Here is a 21,749-nt window from a genome sequence, read left to right on the forward strand (position 1 = left end):
ATATAACATTGTCGAATTTATTTAACTAAAATGATGCATCATATTTTTAATTTAAAACTGAGGGTAGAACATGTATTTTTTTTAATACTGTAATTTTTTGTTATGTTTTCTATAAGATACCGGAATACCATAAATCGGAATAAATATTTTGCTTTGAATTGTTGTAAACCCGATGAAATATCCGAATCTCGATGAAGTGTCCCGATAAAATACCCGAAGGATATACGGCGGGTTTGGGAAACCGAGCCCCACCCCGAACCCATCCCATGGCCATTGCCACTTTAATCTTTAAAGATTGCCAAACGTCGATATCATCATTAGTGTCACGTTACAGCTTGCATACTCTGTTAAGATATTTATTCTTTTAAAAAAGCGAGTAACAGCTTGATTAGATTTAGATAGATATATGATAACGTTTTATTTATTTGAAATGTACAAACAAAGAAGACTACTTAGAATGACTTATTTCATTCCAACACATTAAAGCAAAAACATCATGGTATTTATTTTACAAGGGGACCATCTTAACAATATAATTACATCAATGACCCCTTCATATAAGCTACCGACACCTTCCTTTACAATCAACATTATTTGAACAATAAGATCCATTCGTTTGATTTTCTTATTATTATTTTTATATTTTCTTCGAAAACAATCCATTGATTTATTATTATACTTTTAGCAAAATGACCCCCCTCCCCCTGTTTTTTTTTTTTTTTTTTCTAAAACAATCAATAAGTCCATTCTTGAGGGAGTTTAGATTTCTGTTGCTCCATTGATGACAACTCTTTCGCATGCTTTCTATCGTTGTTGTCTGCAACATAAGCATTGAAGCAATTTGAAAGCGGTTAGAGATTTATCAGAAATAATAATCGTTGAATTTAGTTTTTTGTTGAAAAATACCTTGTCGGTTGGGATGAATATGAGATTTCTTCGAAGATGAAAGAGACTCCATATTGTTAAAATGTTGCTCTAATGCTTGTAGTACTCTTGTTGGTACCAGAACAGTTGAACAACCTATTATATATTATCATGTTATTAATATAAACATCAATAAAAATGTGAAATATCAATATGTTGCCTACAATTTTCATAAAGACCTATAATTAATTTACAAATCTTATTTTCTTTGTCGCTTGAAATAAATGTAGAAGCTTTTAGTTTTTTTTTTTTTTTTTTTTTTTTTTTTTTTTGCTTATGAGTTTCTTGTTATTTCAAAAACTTAGTTATCAAAATCTTATTCTTGTTAGGTTATGTCTTAATCGAATGTTGGAACCTTAATGTTACTTAAAATGAAACAAATGAGTTTCTACACAATTATGTAAAATCTACTATTTTTTTTAGAAAAATTGTTTTAAAGATCATCGTGTCCGACTATAATCAATAAATGAAAGTCAATCATCATATATACTTGCATCATACTGAATTCCCAAATATGAGGATTTTACAGAACCCAAAAATTAAAATAATAACACCAAAAATCCAACCCCAATACCCCATATTCTTTATCTATGATAAAAATGAATAACCAAAAACGTAGTAGAGAATCTCTTAATTCGTTCATTTTGACAACACAACAAGTATCATATATTTTATCTGTCTTATTGAATGCTTGTTTATGATAATTGACACGGTATAATGGAAAACCTAAAAACGGTTAAATAGAAAAATAACAACATAATTTTGTATCAACATTATCAAATTTGATTGAAATATTGATTGGGTTTATGTAAAGTCGTTTGGAAATTTATATGGATAAATAAGAAATTAATCGAATTATGAATTTTGCTTATATATTTTGTTGTGATAAATTAATCTACTTAACCCAGTGATATATGCAATTAGAACTGTGTAATTAATTTCAAGAAAGAAAATGAATTCTAAGACTAAAAATCGGTATGTAGAATAAAAATGAAACGACGTAAGTGCTATATTCAGATTTATACTTGGTATTACACAATAAAAGTTATTGTGAAAATCAGATTAATTAGATTGAATTAATTATAAGAAAATGTGTAATTAGAGTTCATGGACTCTGTATTTATAGTAATAAATAGGTTTCTTAAAATTAGCATAGAAAATAATAAAACCACAAAGATATTGTTGAAGGTAGAAATGGAAATAATTAGATAAATAAATAAATCAAATTGCAAATAAAGACGAAATAAATAAATGAAGGTGTGGTCACCACCATTGCAAATACGAAGAGATTCTTGAATATTTTAGAATATACAACATTAGAGATTCCAAGTCAATGGTTAGTAATTAGTATCCCACCCGCAGAAAGAATCCAAAGGCCAACTCCTTAAATTTTATATCTTTTTATACATCAAATAACTCGATTCAAACCTATTTGTATATTTTAGCTTTATAATTGATCAATAACTTTATACTTTTCATTATATTGAGTTGTATATCTGTTTTTTCACGATTTCTGTAACATAACTTTAATTTAGATTTGACAAATAGATGAGTAAGCAAAAAAGCAACCCCGAGTGACGTACCTGTTTTTTTGCGGCCTTGAACGGTTGCGTCTGTTGTTGAACGAGGCAAAAACACACCGGTCCCATTCATGACGTTTTGTGAGCCCGACCCGCCGAGAAAAATGGCTCTCATACCTGAGCCGGCCACCGTTGATGAGCCATGAACACCGTGGTACCCCTTCCCACCATTGATGAACTCCTTGCTACCTCTCACACCTTTGTTACCATGCATCTGTACTTCGGGACGGTGCGGTGTCATGTGCTGAGTCAACTCGCTCATCTTCCCTCTTCTTCCCCACACACCACTCTGCCCCCCTACTCGAGGTTGATGTTCCACCTGATACAGCTATAGAACACACAAAAAAAATAGATCATAGGTCAGATTATCTGTCGGATTTGTAATTCGGATCCAGTGCTAGAGTTTATACACACTAATTCGTACTTGAATGGGCGGTTGTATTTGTTTATCGTTGGTTAGACTTTGCTCCGACTGAAAGCCGACAATTGATTTCTTCACGGTATCTGCGTAGCTCCGTCGAGTCTTCTCCTGATTTGGATTATAAGTAGCTTCCTAAAACACAAACAAAACCAGTAAATACATCGATTTTCATTCCATTAACAAAAAGTAGTAAATCAACCGAGGTTTTCCGAAAAACCTGGATATTCTGTTTCTGAAAACCGGAATCCTTTGAAGACGGATTTTCTTCGCTTCGATTATCGTCCTTCTCTTCAAGCATGTAATCAGCCATTTGCCGAGATAACTGAGCAATGAAATCGTCGTCGTCGTCGCCGCCGTCATCTGGATCTGCATCGGTTGAATCAAGTTCCGATCCGAACGAGGGAGTAAGGAAGGAAGACGACGACGACGATCCCCATGAGCCGATAAAAGCAGAATCAGATCCCGAATCCGTGTGGCGAGTGTGATTCTGATTCACCGGAATCAACGTTTCATTATCCTTAAAATCAATATCCATGGATGATTGGATGATGTGATAGAAGATTCAGTTTGTGATAAACAAAATCAAGTGTGTGTTCACAGTGTTTGCGTGTTAGCGAGAGGGAGAGGAGTGAAGGGAATGGTTAAGAACAAGAGGAGGAGCGAGAGGTTGGATGAGGGGTGAGTCGGTCAGTATCTGAAAAAAGGGAAAGATGTGAACTAAGACTTGTAACTTGTGCTTTCAGAGTTGTACCATATGAATCCAAACTAAAATGACCCGCCACGAGACTCAACTGCCATTTGTTGGCTGTGGACAAACACAAACCGATCTCTATCAAATATTTATCTTCATTTTACATTAGGTGATTAAGTTTACATACTCATATAATTGTTTTAAATGGTTATTTTTTTTTTCATTTAAAAAATTGATTTATTAAATATACAGTTAGATTCATTTTCCGAAATTGTTTGTAGTCCAAATTTAGTAAAATTTATGATTAATTCAAGACAATATATTAAGAAGAAGCATTGTTTGAGAAATATCGAATTAAGTAATTTTACTACTAATAGATTAGTTAATGTGATTATGAGAACAAGACCATGTAATTAAAATTATAGAAACGTGCAATGACATGTTTATTGTTTCTATAAGTTCTTGTGACAATCAATTTTTAATTAACTTTTATTATAGACGTATTTTGTTGTAACTGCTCATATCTTTTGAAAATTTATATTTTATATTTTGCAAAACTATATATTTTCCGGAATATTGATCAAAGATGATAATTTGTATTATAGAACAAAAAACTATTTTTATATTTGATTAAAATTAGTATTTAAGTCATCTTGTAAGATGCGGTAAAAAACTCGTTTGTAATTAATAAAAATGAAAACTGTAAAAAATAATTATATAACTAACTGAAAAGTAACTTTAATGTGCGGTTTTTTGCAATTCATATATATAATGTGATTTACAAATGTCATTGATCCATAATTTCATATATTCAAAAAAGTATTAAAAGAAAGTTTCAATTCAAACAATTATATATGGAGAAAGCATGGGAAAATAAAACTTGCAAATGTATCTTAAAAAAATTATAAAAGCAAAATATAAATGACCAAAAAATGTAACTTACCTAAATCACAACTTATAATATTAGTACTTTAACTTTAAAATTGTATCAAAATTTTTAAGGAAAAAAGTATAAATATAAAAATCTGTTATGACATGGGAAAAATCTTTATTAAAAAAAAAAAAAAAAAAAAAAAAAAAAAAAAAAAAAAAAAAAAACCGAGAATGAACTGCCATTTGTGTGAGAGGCACCTACTTCTAATTAATATCAATAATTATATATTTAATTTCTTGCTATGGATCATATATGTATAATTAAAAATGATTCCTGAATGTCAAAATGAATAAATCATACTAACACAAATAATATTAAAAGTTCTTGGTAGCAAAGACACTAAAGAATTAAGTAATTTGTGCTAAAAACTTAACTTTTTTTGTTACGTGAAAGTGTGAAACATCTAGTTTGACATTTTCTTCAACTTTTGATAAAAGGAAAATTTGGCTTGAATTAAATTACATTTAATTTCTTTTTAACATGACGTAGTTGTTTTGTTTCTTCTCATTGATATAAAGTCATCTAGCATACACTTTCCTTTGCCATTATATGTTATATTAGAGTTCTTTATGATTAATTAGAGGCAATAAAACAAGTGCACATGAAACGCTGCTTGGTGCTTGTTTTGTGGGTTAAACGTTTGTATCATGGATTGTATGTAAGATTAGTTTTTTAAAGTTCATTTTTAACATCAATTTCAAGTGATAATACGTTAACAATAGACTAAAGTGCAAAAATGGTTCTATTTAGCTGAAAATTGCTATTTTGGTAGAAAAAAGTTTAGACTAACACCACTAGTCTAAAATAGGAAATTTATTGTGGTTTTTGTTCATATTTTTTTAAAGATAGTGAAAATGACTAATTTACCTTTTTTTTTTTTATTTTGTTTACCTATTTTATTTTTATTACATCAATTAAAAGAAAAGCAAAAATAAAATATTTCCCTATCCACCTCTTTTCTCTTCTACATTGCTCATCTTCAAAAGACCACCACAACCACCATCGGTCGATGTTGTTGTCACCATCACCACCATTACCACCACTCAACTCCGCTACCACCTGCTCCCACACCACCACCACCAAATGAACTCAAACAAAAATTTCCAACTATGCAACTTAAACTCAAGAAGTATCACATTCGTAAACTCTCACCATCTCTCTATTCCTGTTTCATGCGCACATATATATAAGGATGAACAATATGAAGATTTGGGAACCAGATGAAGATTTAGACCGAATTCAACACAAACAAACACATACAAACATCATATTATTTTTCCATCGTTAATCAATTTCATGAAGATTTAACACAAACCCCAAAAATCGAGTCAAAGGAATAGCATATAACAACCAATCTACGTTTTTTAAATAGATGAAGACCAAACCTACACAAAGTGAACAAAAAAAAACCCATATTTAACATGTAATGTCCCAGAAATAATGACATAAAATTTTTGTTTTTGGATTAATAAATCGTTAATACATATCATCTCCATAACACCATTGTAATCAAGATTTAACAAAACATCATTAAATCAAAGTAATTTACAGAATGCGGGAACATGTGGTTTGTGCTCTGTAATCATCCCGAGCCCTTCCATTTGAAACCCGAAGTACCTAAAACATAAACTGAAAACTGTAAGCACAAAGCTTAGTGAGTTCCCCAAGATACCTCATACCACACATACATAAATCACATACTAGGCCCTTGCTCACCATTGGGCCTCACCCGGTCTCGAGTCTCACTCGACCTCGAGCCCCACTCGGATTAAAGATCTGTCAATCATCAGGCCCCGCCTGACATTGGGCCCCGCCCGATACACACATAATCATATAACCATATAATCATATAAACATATATCCTTACTAACAAATGCAATAATCACAAAGACTATAGCATACCATACCATCATCGAGCCACGCCTGGCATCGGGCTTTGCCAGCTAAGCATAAAAACATATACTAATAACCAGAATACAATATACTACTCATCAGGTCCCGCCTGGCATCGGGCTTTGCTTGGTAAGCATACCATCTCATAACGTATGCAAGAGTTACGCAGACATCGAGCACTCTAACATAAAAACCATGGGCCGACATTAGTGCGTTCGACCCGCTAAACCCAGTGAGGGAACTCACCTCACACTACCGAATCACACAAACGATCCCTGGCTGTTGGCTGGTAGATTCCCCGAGTTGTCAATATCAAAAAAACACCCAATTAACAATTGGGTTCCAAACCATAACCATAAATCCATACTCGGCGTAAAAAGACCATTTTACCCTTAACCTAGATTGGTATAAGACTGAGGCCCAACTCACATCCTGAAAGGCCCAAAATCCAAACAACCAACCAAGGCCCAAATATGGCCCAATTTTCCAAATTGGACCCAAACCCCTTATATCGGCCTTAGCCTACAGCCCAAAAAAATTTCCTAGTCCAAATCACTTGTACTCAGATGGCTCATTAAATACTCAAACACCCAAGCCCAACAAGGAGGCCCAACACGAAGCTCAAAAGCCAAAACCCTCCTGACTTAGTATACAGGGCATACACAGTTGTACGCTAAGCATACATGCAATTTGGCTTGTATGCTGCGCGTACAGGCTTGTACGCCCAACATACTCATCCATTAAGCCAATTTCGACATTAAGCTCTTAATGCTAAAGTCCAGAAGTCCAAATCATAGATCTGAGCCCACACAAGCGTCTAGAACCATAAAGTCACTGACTTCATGACTTTCCATGCCCCAAAAGAACAAATCTTCAACATAAAGCATTATAATTTCACCAAAAGGACACCATCTCATGCATGGTGGATTCCAAACGCTAAAGGAGGCAACTTTATGCATCTAGAACTTCAAAAACACCAAGAGTGGCAACTCATAGCTCCTGGAGTGGTACCAAACTACTAGATCTCATTCTTGGGGCAAAAAAGAGACCAAAACTCATACAACATAGATCTAAGCCAAAAATGAACAAGGTCAAAGATTTTTACCTCAAACAAGCTGGAATTGAAGCACATAATCAAGATCCACAAGCTCTTCCTTGATCCATAGCCTTACAACAAACTCCATCTCTTGGAAATGATCCAAAAACACCAAAATGCACACCATGAGCTCAAAACCACAACCATGGAGGCTTAGAGACGATTTCTAAGGTTTAGGGGACTTGGAGGCTGGTAAAGAGGCCAACTAAAAAGACTTGATGTTTTTGTATAGGATACAACTTCCAAATTAGGATTTTTCCTTTAACCCTCGTACGCCCTGCGTACTCCGTATACGCCCAGCATACGAGGTCTCGCAACCCTGATATGACCCTCGTAGTATGCTAAGTGTACACAACATTATGCCTAGCATAATACTCTTTGCATCAGTAGCCCACGTACTCCTTAAGTACTCCCCACATACTAGGGTTCCTTCATACACCCTTAAGCACTTCGAAGGCCATAACTTCTTCGTTATAAATCCGATTCCGACGGTCCTTATATCCATGAAAAGGTAACAAGAATCCCTACACTCTAATAAACCCATACATGCCTTACCATTTCCTGAACAAACCTCTAATTTCCATAAAAGCACAAGCTGACAAATTACTGAAATACCCTTTGACTCCAAAACACGAACCTGTAGGGTCCGATGGGTGTTGCGTCTTGGGCTCGTTCTTTAGTCCATTTTTGTCTCCGGATTGGGCCTGTCCATCCGTGAGTTATTTCTAGGGTTTAGTATTTATAGATGCTTGCATGCATCTTAGTACGTAGATTTTGAAGTCGATTATTTGAAAGATATTATCTTTATCGTTTGTAACCCTAATAGCCTCTACAGCGGAAGTTCTTTGCCGAGCTCTGCTGAGGCTTGAATCTATTGAATCATTTGACATATTTTGATTCATTCGTGTGCTTGATATTTCTATTTAACGTTTCTGTGATTAACCTGTTCAAAGATCTAAACGATCAAAGAGTTTCTTAACTCTTCAATTGGTATCAGAGCAGGAGACTGTGTAATTCATACACATCTCTTCTGTGAAAGAAGTGATTGGGGTTTATTCCGCATTCATTGATATTTATTGAGCCGTCACTCCATAATTGACGTATCTTATTATTTATTCATCTTGCCCTAATATTACGTATTACAAAGTCTGATCTTATAACAGGTTAAACGATCAAGCATGGACGATTCTCAATCTAATCCTATTAACATCTCAAACAGTATAGGATCTACAACCAAGATTCCAATTCTCTACACTCAAGATTACGAGGTATGGACACACCACTTTGACGACTACGTCATTGGATCTGAAGATAATGGGTATCTGATATGGGAAGCTATTATATCGGGCCCATTTGCTCATTCAGGAACATCTAGAATCATTAAAACTCAAAAGGAGTACAATGATTTGTTGAAAGACGTGCAAGATGTTGCTCAGGACGAAAAGGAGAAATTTCAATGCAACATTAAGGCATTGAGACTAATTCAATTCGCTCTTCAATCCGACACGTTTAGATTGGTGAGTTCTTGCAGTACAGCAAAGGAAATCTGGGATCGACTGTGAGAGCTGTATTCCACAGATGAAGATCTGGAGCACTCAATTCAGACTTTACTTCTATCTGAATTTGGAGAGTTCAAGCAGAATCCTGATAAGATTGTTACGCAGACATTTGATCGCTTAAATCATCTTCTCAGCAAGATGATCAAACATGATATTGAAAGGAAGCTCATCGAACAGAAGGTCACTTTTCTGAATGGCCTAAGATCCGAATGGAGAGCTGTTGTGTCAACGGTTAAAGCACACGAGCAGTTCAAATCGTACTCGCTGGCGAAACTGGTGGGGATTCTGAAATCCCAGGAAAAGACAGTGTTGCAAGAGAAAAGCGTGGTTTCAAATCTGGGGTCTCTGGCGCTTCTGTCCAAAGGTAAGAGTGTAGTAGAAGACGAAGAGGATCTAAATCTGGGAGATCACGATCTGACAGCCGAAGACTATGCTATGATGGTGTCAAATCCTAGAAGGTTCATCAAGAAAAAGTTCCCTACCAACAAAAATCGTAATTGGCAGGGAAGCTATAGTTCTGAAAAGGTGAAAGATGAACCGAAGGTTGAGGAATCGAAAAAGGAAGCGAAGGGTGAAGCTGACTCTGGTGTTAGTTGCTTCTAGCGTGTTGGGAAGAATCACTACGCAAAAGATTGCGTGCTGAAGAAGATGGCGGCGAAAGATGAAGAAGCATGTCTTATGAAAAGATTGGAAGAGATAAAAAGGAAGAAAGCTGCTACTAATCCCTATATGAATGCTCTTATTGTGCAGGGTTCGGTAGATGATGATGAGTTCGGTGGTGTGCAGGTGTGGTCGACTGACTCAGAAGATGATGAAGTGAGAAAGCCTTCTCATGGAAAGGCTTATGTTGCAAAAAGTGGTGAAACTGATGGAAGATGTCTTATGGTGACCGATGTATCTCAGATGAGAGGATACAACATTGATGGTGGAAATGAAGAGGCCAAGGAGCGAGAGGACTTATGCTTTACAACGAAACCTCTTAGTGTGCAGATCAGTGAACTTGATGAACTGATCAAGAAGGTACAATCTATTTTTGTTTCATTTAAAATTCCACAAAAATCATATGAAAAGGAATTAAATAACTTGAATTCAAGAATTTCAAATCTAGATAGTTGTTTAACGCAAACATGGGTCACGAATTCTAATCTAACTGACCAAATAAGCAGGGTGTCATCCAAGAGTGAGGAGCGAAGGATGTGGATAGAGCAGAAAGAGTTGGAGCTGATTAAGTCTAGGGATGAAAACATTTATTTGCAAAGAGACAATCTCAAATTGTTAAAACAAAGGAATGTTTTTTGTTTGATTGCCAAAAGGCTTTATGCTAACATTACTCAACTGCATCTAAATTGTTAAATAGGGCAGAAGATACATTGCATGATTCTGCCCTTCCTTGAGTTCAAGGAGGATGAAATTGATGCTGAAGCATACAACTGTGAAAGTGTTGTATCTTCCAATGATGTTAATCCTACTTACGTGTATGGTCTGGACAAAATCGAATCCTTTATAAAGTCCAAAGACCATAAGGACATGCTTAAAAATCTTTTGGATGAAAATGATAAGTTGAAACTCAGGACCGAAACCATACAAAAATTCGACTCATTGAGTACCAATTTGAGTTCAAAAAACAAAATTGATGTTGAAAACGCATCTGAACTTAATGAGGACGATGATATGAGTGAAATTTCTGTAGAGGACGAAGTTGACTGTTCCGAGTTCGTCAGAAGCGAGCCTGAAAATCACAAAAACCTGAATTCTGAAAATTCTGTGGAATTCGCTCATTTATCCAAAACTAAGTCCCCAATCCTTAAAGAAAAGGTCGTAGTGTTTCAGAAGGTTAGAACAACTCCCAATCAGGTGTATAAGGTCATAGGAGTAACCGAACATCAGATAGCCGAACTCACTGCCGTAGTAAACGAAGATAATGCAGATGACTGTGATGAGTTTTTCTGCTCAGCACCGATAGACAACGCAGACGAAAAAGTTGGTCTGTCGGAGCGAACATACGGAAGGCCAAAGGTAGATATGTGCCCGAACCTCTGAATAAGCCTACCAACTTTGACGTACCAAGTACCAGTGGCACAAAAGAGATTCCAGTGGAAGAAGTCACCTCCACAAGCGAAACCTCTTTCATGAAGAGTGAACCGGTTGCTAAGAAGCTGAAACAAAAGGCAAATATCCACAGACAACCGAAACAGATGAAAAATCAAAAGCAGCAGAGAAACCTGAGATACAAGAAAAATCTCTCAGAGCGAAAGCAGTTTTGGCGCTCCCAAAATCCTCACTACACTTACCTTGACAAAGATTCTAAGTCAAAAGGAGAAGAAAACAAAAGTCAAAGGAACTTCGAATCTCCGATTCAAAAGAACCAGAGGAAGACTTTCGGGCCACACGAAGAACAGAACCGAAAGGATAGATTCGGTCCCGAAAGCAACAGCAACCGAAAAGCTAGTTTCGGTCCGCCAAATAACAACAAGCAAAGACCAGATTTCAGTCCATCAAGCTTTTACACTAAAAGACCCAGTTTCGGGCCACTAACCAACAACACCCTAAAATCCAGCTTCGTTTCATCATCAAACGGCAACCGAAGGTCCAGGTTCGGTCCCTCAAATGACCACAACCAAAAGGGTCATTTCGAACCTCAAGTCAGGAAAGATTCTCATTCTAATTTCTTTTCCTCTAATTCTTCTCATTCTCAATCTTCTTCTAAGCCCAATTCTGTTCCTACACAAAATTCAAGATCATCAAAGGATTTGAAAGGAAAAAGGAAGATTTCCTCAGCTAAGGAAGACCGAAAGCAGGCTGAAATCCAAACACCAGAATCGGAATCCAAAACAACTGCATCTAATTCAGATAAAATCAAAGTGTTTACTATTAAAAGAAAAGATGAAACAACCTTAATAAAACGAACATATCTCGTTGATGTTTCTCTTACTATTCCTGTTTCTGTGAAAGGCTCACGTGGACCCAAGAAACTTTGGGTTCCTAAATCTGCTTAATTTTTGCAGGTTATCAGTGACGAGCAGTTTGATGAAGAATGGTACATAGACAGCGGCTGCTCACGTCACATGACAGGAAGGAAGGAAGAGCTAAGGGAGTTTCGATCACTTCAAAATGGTGGCAATGTCAAGTTCGGTAACAACTCTTATGGAACAATAAAGGGTTATGGGATGATAACCAATGGAGACTTCACAATAAGGAAGGTGGTGTATGTAGAAGGGATGCAGCATAATCTCATCAGTGTATCTCAACTGGTGGGAGGTACAGGTCTCAAAGTCTCGTTCGACGACGAAGGTTCAGAAATTATAGAGAAGAAAACCAACAAAGTAATTCTCAAGTCAGATCGAAAAGGTGAAATGTTCCCTCTAAATCTCAGACCAATCAAAGGGAATCCAGCCATATGTCTTTTGTCCAAAGCTCATTCAGACGAAAGTTGGTTATGGCACCGAAGACTTTCACATCTCAACTTCAAAGACATCAACAAGCTTGTCACCGGCGGTCATGTTCGAGGTCTTCCATTGATTAAGTTTGATCTAGAACACTTATGTGCTGCGTGTGAAATGGGTAAACAGAGTCGTCAAAGTCACCCAACCATCATAAACACCATGGTTATTGAACCACTTGAGTTGCTTCACATCGACTTATGTGGTCCATCATCAATCGAGAGCATTGGCGGTAACAAGTATATTCTTGTTATTATTGATGATTTCTCACGCTTTACTTGGGTATTCTTTCTAAAGCACAAATCTGAGGCGACTCCTAAGCTGAAGATCTTTATCAAGCAAGTCGAAGTACAACTGAGGAAAGTTGTTCGAAACATCAGGAGCGATAATGGACTGGAATTCAAGAACAAAGAATTTGAGGATTTCTTGACTGAAAAAGGCACCAATCATAATTTCTCAGCTCCCTATACACCTCAACAAAACAGAATTGTCGAAAGGCGAAACCACTCCCTGTGCGAGGCGGCCCGAACCATGCTAAGTTTTGCTTCTCTTCCCTTATATTTCTGGGCTGATGCTATTGCTGCACCATGTTTTACTCAGAATAGGTCTTATCTCAACAAACGTTTCTCTCTCACTCCGTATGAGATTATTAACAACAGGAAGTCGAATGTCAAGTTCTTTCACGTGTTCAGTTCCAGGTGTTTTATCTTCAACTCCAAAGAACATCACAACAAGTTTGATGTCAAAGCTGATGAAGGAATCTTTCTGGGATATTCTCTTACTTCAAAGGCATACATGGTTTTAAATAAACGTTCTAGAAGAATTGAAGAAACCTATTATGTGACGTTCGATGACAATTACGTCAAGAAGCTAAAGTCTACCGAAGAAGCAATTGGAGAGATTTTCTCTTGTTGGTCAAGTCACAGCCTCGATTGCTAATTTATTTGACCAATTCGTAGACTTATTTGATGAACCTGAGAAAGCCACTCTCTCGGAAGCCAAGGCAGCAGACAACAAAATCGATCATCTGAAGCAGATTATCGAAGATACAGCCAAACAAATGGGAGAAGGAGAACCAGTTCGAAACGAACCTCCTCAGAGTGGCACTTCGGTTGAGGGGGAGAATCAATTCCCTTCAAAACAACAGGACTCACATATTCAGGGGGAGAATCCAATCTTTGAAGCACCCGAAAGCCCAGCTACTCCCGAAAGTACAGTAGCACCAGAAGGTCCAAATCAACCTGAAGATCCAAATGATTCATCATCTATCGAGTCGGAGAATTCTGACATGTTCTATGATGATGATACTCAATCAGAATTAGAAGAAATGGTAAATGCTGAACTGGATCCATCCTATGATCCAAGTTATCCTCCACTCACCAAATGGACCAGAGATCATCCTACATCCCAAATAGTGGGTGACACATCAGAGAAAGTTCTAACTCGCTCACAACTGAAGGCGAAACAAATTGCTTTACTCTCCAAAGTAGAGTTATGCATGTTTAATTCCTTTGTGTCCAAAATTGAGCCAAAGACCGTCAATATTGCTCTCAATCATTCTGATTGGGTTCAAGCAATGCAAGATGAACTCAATGAGTTCGAAAGAAATAAGGTATGGCGTCTCATTCCATCACCGAAAGATGCCTCAATCGTTGGTCTCAAATGGGTATTCAGAAACAAAATGGATAAAGAGGGTAATGTGATTCGAAATAAGGCTCGTCTTGTGGTAAAAGGATACTGCCAGGAAGAAGGAATTGATTACGAAGAAACATTTGCTCCGGTAGCAAGGCTGGAATCTGTTCGAATATTTCTTACCTATGCTGCACACAAGAACTTCGAGGTCTACCAAATGGATGTGAAGTGCGCTTTTCTGAATGGGGAACTTGAAGAAACAGTTTACGTGGAGCAACCTCCTGGTTTCGTGAATGAAAAGCATCCAAATCACTGCTACATCCTAGATAAGGCAGTTTACGGTCTGAAACAAGCACCTAGGGCATGGTATGAAACACTAACTAAGTTTTTAATGATGTCTAAATTCAAACAAGGTTCGGTTGACCCAACCTTCTTTCGTAAAAAGGAAGGTAACCACCTTATGATAGTTCAGATCTATGTCGATGATATCATCTTTAGCTCAACGAATCCTAGCTTAACAGCTGAATTCAGAAAGTTGATGGAGACAAAATTTGAAATGAGCTCAATGGGTCCGATTAACTTTTTCCTTGGTTTAAATATTAGACAGGGACCCGAAGGCATCTTTATTAACCAGGAAGCATATACCAAGACTCTTCTTGCTAAATTCAACATGATGGGAGATTCAAAGGTCAAAGTCCCTATGGCGTTCGGTACCAAGCTCACACCATCCTTGGAAAAACCGGCCGTTTACATAACGCTATACCGCCAAATGATTGGTTCCCTGATGTACCTCACAGCTAGCAGGCCTGATATAATGTTTTATGTGTGCTATTGTGCTAGGTTTCAAGTGAATCCTCGTGAACCACACATGCTGACAGTGAAAAATATACTCCGGTATTTGAAGCGAACCACCTCTCTCGGTCTCTGGTATCCCTCAAACTCAGGTTTCTTTGTTCAAGCCTACTCAGATGCAGACCTTGGAGGATGTGGTTTAGACAGGAAAAGCACTACAGGAGGCTGTCAATTCCTCGACGGGAAGTTGGTGAGCTGGCAATCTAAGAAACAAACATGTGTTTCTCTGTCTACAGCCGAAGCAGAGTACATTGCAACCGCTTCTTGCACATCTCAAGTGATTTGGATCCAAAGCCAACTCCGGGATTATGGACTCAATATGAAAAAGATCCCACTATATTGTGACTTAGAAAGTGCAATTAGGATCTGTCATAACCCAGTGCAACATTCCAAAACCAAACATATTGCATTGAGGTATCACTTCATTAAGGATCATGTGGAAGACGGAAACGTAGAGATTCACTTTGTTCGAACTACTGATCAACTGGCTGACATCTTCACCAAAGCCCTTACTGAAGCAAGTTTTAATAAAATTCTACAAGGACTAGGTATGATGGAATCGAAGTCAGTACCAAAAACACCTTCTCAAAACTAAAAGTTGGAAGCGAAATAAACCGAACGTTTGGTCTATTTCGGATTCGGTTCGCATGGGTACCGAAATAACCGAACGCTCGGGTTCGGTCCTATTGCACTTATCTTCGCTTATCTCTAAAAGGTAGTTTCTTTGGTTGTAAACTTTTTGTACACTTATTTTCCAATTTTTTTCCAAACATTTTTTTCAAACCGAAATGAACCGAGCGTTCGGTCTATTTCGGGTTCGGTTCCAATTTTTTTTTGTTTGTTTTGGTTTTGTTTTTCTTTGAATCAAAATTTCATAAACTCCAAAAATATATTTTTTTGTTATCTTTACTTCTGTTTGTATTTACCGTTTGTGGCTGATCGATGGGGCAAGTATCATTCTCACACTTTTTAATAGCTAAGTGTCCCTAGAAGCATGCTGCTGCATGTTGTCCAAAGCCTCAACTGATTCTGAATAAAGCCTTACTGACCTGGTATACACAAACCTTGTCTTCCCAATTAGGCTATTACATTTATTCTAATCATGAGCTACCTTACTCTTTTCTCATATGAGATAAGAGTTTTCTGCTTAGTCATTATTTTAATAGTAGAGGTACTTTGGTTTCTTTACACCATCTAAAATATTTTTCTCCATCATATTCGCTTCATACAAGTAACCCTTGAGACTCTCAGAAATTACCACTGAGGTTTATGGTTACACAATTTCTGTGTTTATGATCTTAGCTTTGTGCCACTACGTGCTAAGTGAAACCCACAATTCAATACCTACTATGCATTGACGGTGAACAATTAAATTTGCTCTAGTTTTCACTCATGAATTAACGAATTCACCCAAGTGGTTGTACCATGAAATCTCTAATTTTTCTTTTTGTGTGATTCTTATGAAATTGTTAAATACCATAACATTTCTTCCCTTAGAATCCAATTAATTTTTTTTTGAGATTTCACCTAAAAGTATTTTCAACATATCACTTAAATATTCTCCAAACCTACTTGTTCAACAGACCACATTGGTCTCACAAGTACTTCAGTCGATTTCTGTCTTATGTCAAGATCAGGAATTCTGAACTGAAGCGAAAGCCTCCCAAATTAGCCTTATTAAAAGATGTCTTTCAATACTTCTTAATTAGTGCTTGATCGTAATTCAACGGGAAACTACACAAACACTTTAAGGTCTCTCTTGACTTTGAAGGAAGAGATTCGTGCCCGGGATCCACTGTTTCGTGTCTTTATTGACATCACAATTTCCCACATATGTGTTGCTTATTTCTTTCTCCTTGACACTCTATGCATGAAAATCTTTTTGTTTTTCCATAAATCTGGTTTCGTTAATTATAAGCTATTTTTTTAGCTCCGGGATCTAATGTTATATTCTAAACGAGATGTGGTTATTACTGCTACACGTGCTTACCTTTATCTATGAAGACAACTCATATTAAAAGGATAAGTTGCTGACTCAGCCGAAAGTCTAATCGTTTCAGTATTTCAAACGACACTTGATGGTAAGGCGTGTGAAACGGAATTGCTTTCGTATTTCAAATGACGCTTGATGGGAAGGCGTGTGAAACGGAAGAGTTTTTCTCTCTCCTGCGTAATCATAAGGGTTCTAAACTGTCACGCGTCAATCACCTAAGGAAACACTTTGTTTTTTTAAGAAGATTTGGGAGCAGATTCTTCTCTCTCTTCTACCCACGGTATAAAGGGTAAATCCTAAAGTCTTTTACCTCTTTCCAGTACCAAATATTCAGAGAGCAAGAAACGATCACTTTCTCCCACTGTTCATCATCTTCCCCAAAAACTACTATTCAATGGCGGACTCCTCTTTAGTTCATGCTACCTCCCACATTCTACCTATCCGCCCTCAACAAAGTCTGATCATTGATCTCACTCCACAAGTCTACGACGCTTTCATGTTCCCAATCCGTGGAGTGTCTCAAGCACTCTCCACTGGTTCCAGCACTAACCAAGGTCGAACTCGTTCCAATGGAGTGTTTGTCACAGATCTTCTCAACTGCCCACTATGACAAGTATGTCGATCGAATTTTCTTCGACATTCTTGATAACAAGTCCTCCATCTCCAAACAACGATTATGTTCGCTTCTAGGGTTTGAACCTGATGAGTCTAGGGTTAACCCTGAATCTATTCCTGTGGGACAGCTGTTCTCCATGTTTTACAACATGGGTTACACCGAGATTCTGACCACCGTTACAAAGTTCAAGAAATCATGTTTACCTCCTCAGTGGAATGGTTTCTTCACTGTGCTGTTCAAAGGACTATCAGAACGAAGTGCAGGTTCTGATGGGGCAAGCCGGCTGTTTATGACAATTCTCTATGGGCTATACCATGGCATCAATCTCGATTATGGATCGGTTTTATGGCAGCAGCTGATTCAAAGCCTTGCATCTACTTCTCGCCATTCTGAGATCTCTTATGCCAGATTCTGGACGCTGATCACAAAGTGGGCAATGGACAAATATCATGTCCCCGTCGTTGCCGATTCTCCACTCTCCACGATTGGAATTTTCCACACAACGAAGATCATAGTGTCTGATTCCTCCAAATTTCAGTTCGTTGGCTCAATCCCTAAGTCAATGTATGCGTGTGTTCCAAAGGAAAGTCGCATCATCAGAACTTACTAGGAGTTTCTTCGCTCAGGACCCAGAGAGCTCACTCCTGAAATGATTCAATCCATCCACAACGCTGACAGGCCTGCTCCCAGGGGAAAGAAACAAGACAAGGGGAAAGACAAGAAAGTTGTCAAAGGAGCGAAAGGTCCTTCTCCAAAGAAGCGAAAACCTTCCAAGGCAGCTCAATCACCTCCACCAAAGAAGAGGAAGACTCAGCCCAGGCATAAACTAATTCTTGCCTCTTCCTCCAGTGAATCAGAGGATGAGAGTTCAGATTCAGAAGAGTCACTTCGAGGTAATACTCCTCCACGTTCGCCTTCCCCTGAGGTACCTGTTTCATCTAAACCTGTCTCTCCTCCCCCAATCTCTATCTCTATTTCCATTCCCCCCATAAGCTCCACTACTCAAATACCACCCACCTCTATCCCTGTCCCACCTCCTATTTTCACAGAAGCCACCACCACAACCACCGCTGGCGTTTGAACCAACGTATCTGATACGGGGGCTCCTACTTCAGCACCCGAACCTACTCCCACTATAGAACACACTTCAATACCCGAACCTACTCCCTCAGCCGAACCTTCACCTTCGCCTTCATCTCCCAATCACTCAGCTGATGACGAGAGTTTTCTTGGAGGGGGAAGACATGACGTTTGACTCGGTCTACTATAGTCCGTATCAAGTTCAAAGTGATGATGACGATGATGCTCCAGTCACCAAGAAGCATCTCAAGGAACTTCATGAGAAAATCGATAGTCTCATTGCTTCCTCCTCCTCTTCCTCTCGGTCCACTATCTCAGAGGCTGCTATTCAGGGGCTAGTTGATTCGTTCACCAAGGCTCATGAAGCCTCCATCAACTCTACCACTGCCGCTATCGACGCCTCTACGAAGGCGTGTGATGCCGCGACCAAAAAAGTCGAAAAACTATTTGTTGATGTTAATACTCTTTTGCAGTCTTTACAGGGAGCCGCTGATTCCAAAGCAGCGAAGCTTGACTCTCTTGTCGAGAATCTGGCCACTTCATTTGCCTCCGAACTGCAGTCCTTTGCCGGTCTTCGTCATTCTCTCAATGATGACAATAAATCATTCCAGGCGACTGTTGAGGAGCGCTTGACAAAGCTGCAAGAAGATCTTGCTTCAGAGAACTCAGTGATGGATGCTCTCGCTCGCAAGAGTACTGCTCTGAAGGTCAAGAGTCTTCATCTTTTCCAATCAGAAAAGGAAGTTGCATCTCTCCGATCTGAGTGTGTGGTTATCTCATCGTGTGTTTTGGATGTCCACGCTGCCCTCTCCAACATCATCGAAGCACATGATCCTATCCTGAACTACTCTGTGAGGCGCACTCTAGCTGAGAAGCTTGCTCCTGCCCTTGCCCTACTAAGCAAACTTGAAGGGCTTCTTGAGTTCGCGGCCCATCCGAAACAAGGGGGAGAAGATGTGTCTCAACCGCCTCCTACTTCCACATCAACTAAAGCAACCGAACCTCCTCCAGCAGGTCAAGCCTCAGGTTCGGGTGTTAAAGACAAAGGGAAGAAGATTGCTGAAGACAGTGATGAGGATGATGATAAAGAGACCATCGCTGATCTCTTGAAGAAACAAGACCGGGAAAAGGATGCAGACATGAGCACTCGCGTTGCCAGAGAGGCCGAGGCGAACGAACGAAAAATGAAGGAGGCTCATGATCTTCTTGAGACTAGAAAAACTCTATTTCCTCCGTGGACTCTCGAGAAGCTTATCAAAGAAGCAATTGAAACTCCCAGCATCTTGTGGCTCGAACTAGGGATTTCTTTGGATCGGATCAATTCCGTCGACTCTCAGTTCGATATGCCACTGACCCGAAAGGCCTTCATTTTCCATGCTTTTGATCATGTTGTTGTTGTCCCTCATCCTCACCCAAAGGTTGATAGAGAACTTGTTGTATTCTATCTGAGGTTTGCTCAACCTCAGTATCAGACATGGAGTGCTCAGAAGATCATCAAAGATCGGGTCCTCAAACCGTTTCGTGAGGGGAAATTCACAAACGTTCGGTTCAAAGTGCTGAGGGGTTCTGCTAAAAATGAACATGTTATATCACTTGCTGATCTTCCCAACCTGAATCCACATGATTGGATTATTTTGCATAACATCCTCCTCACCAACGAAGCTGAGTATGAGCCAATCATCGATCACTTCAAAAGGATGCTTGTATGCTACATCATGGAGGTTGTCAAGATGGATCAGGAGATCGCAAGTATCTTCAAGAAAAATCCTACCATCTCTCCTGTTGGTTCTGCAAGTGATTTAAATATGATGCAGATGGGAAGAATCGACCCAAAGCGGAACTCCGTCATGTTCACAAGGAACGAAGGCCAAAAATGCCCGTTCGCCTTAGCAGATAAGCTCCTATACACCACTGCGTGCCTGGAACATGTTCTGGGGATCATTCATCGATGCAAGCAGAATTTAGCAGATGACAAGAAGTATTTTGACGACATGATCCAGTGGTACATTCGCTTCAGACAGACCATCATTGCCCTCATTCCACGTCTGTTTGAAACCACAAAGAAAGTTCCTGCAGCTGGACCCAACAAGCCGAAGTAGAAGTCTCGCTCCAATTGACGCAAAGGGGGAGATTGTAGGGTCCGATGGGTGTTGCGTCTTGGGCTCGTTCTTTAGACCATTTTTGTCTCTGGATTGGGCCAGTCCATCCGTGAGTTATTTCTAGGGTTTAGTATTTATAGATGCTTGCATGCATCTTAGTACGTAGATTTTGAAGTCGATTATTTGAAAGATATTATCTTTATCGTTTATAACCCTAATAGCCTCTACAGCGGAAGTTCTTTGTCGAGCTCTGCTGAGGCTTGAATCTATTGAATCATTCGACATATTTTGATTCATTCTTGTGCTTGATATTTCTGTTTAACGTTTCTGTGATTAACCTGTTCAAAGATCTAAACGATCAAAGAGTTTCTTAACTCTTCAAAACCGAATACCCGAATCATCCAAATTACATTATCCAACCCAAAATGAGTCCAAATCTCAATTCTTCAAGGGCCCCAAGCCCGCGATACCAAATCCCTGATCACTACTCCAAAATGGGAAACGATTCGAAACAGGGCGTTACATAACACGGTCTCCATAAATCGACGTACAAATACACTCCGAAAATCAACTTTATGCTAGCATCAGAGTCATCATAATTAGGGCTAGATCTAGCCCGATACAACAATGGTTATGGGTAGATTATAGGCAATATAGTGGCTCCATTATTTTTGTGGGTTATAAAATCCAAGCTTCGTCTTTCCAGAGAAGCGTTTGTTACGAACAAGGCTCCGACGAAGGGTGTTCAACACTGTCGAAGGGCTCAAAAAATTTGTTTGTTTTTGCAGATAGGTAGATATGAACCACCACTTACCTGACCACCTCTAAAGACATAGATCTAAAAACGCTAAACTCCGTCGTCGTCATACTTCAGTTCTGTTTGTTGCCAGCGAGAAGGGTTTGCAAGGATAGATTTGAGATATAGATAGACAGAGAGGG

The 21,749-nt window shown here is 38.5% G+C and overlaps 1 protein-coding gene across 1 annotated transcript; it reads right to left on the reverse strand.

The window, feature by feature from the left end:
* Nucleotides 1-590: 590 nt before the first annotated feature.
* Nucleotides 591-3,596, reverse strand: LOC145069148 (uncharacterized). The gene is made up of 5 exons (XM_079016112.1): nucleotides 3,143-3,596; nucleotides 2,929-3,057; nucleotides 2,508-2,832; nucleotides 907-1,020; nucleotides 591-817 (listed from the first exon to the last, which is right to left on the reverse strand). The coding sequence occupies exons 1-5, from the start codon at nucleotides 3,458-3,460 to the stop codon at nucleotides 735-737; spliced, it is 969 nt and encodes a 322-aa protein (XP_078872238.1). The 5' UTR covers nucleotides 3,461-3,596; the 3' UTR covers nucleotides 591-734.
* Between the last annotated feature and the right edge of the window lie 18,153 nt (nucleotides 3,597-21,749).

The sequence above is a fragment of the Lactuca serriola genome, chromosome 8, assembly GCF_051521515.1.
Source record: "Lactuca serriola cultivar US96UC23 chromosome 8, Lser_US96UC23_V15, whole genome shotgun sequence".
Classification (NCBI taxonomy): Eukaryota; Viridiplantae; Streptophyta; class Magnoliopsida; order Asterales; family Asteraceae; genus Lactuca; species Lactuca serriola.

Bases quoted from the DNA above. Each gene is read 5' to 3' on its own strand.
- LOC145069148 (XM_079016112.1), bottom strand. From the start codon at position 3,460: ATGGATATTGATTTTAAGGATAATGAAACGTTGATTCCGGTGAATCAG. The intron at 2,833-2,928 runs GTACGAATTAGT...TGTGTTCTATAG, and splicing joins AAATACAACCGCCCATTCAA to CTGTATCAGGTGGAACATCA. The intron at 818-906 runs GTATTTTTCAAC...CTTATGTTGCAG, and splicing joins TATTCATCCCAACCGACAAG to ACAACAACGATAGAAAGCAT.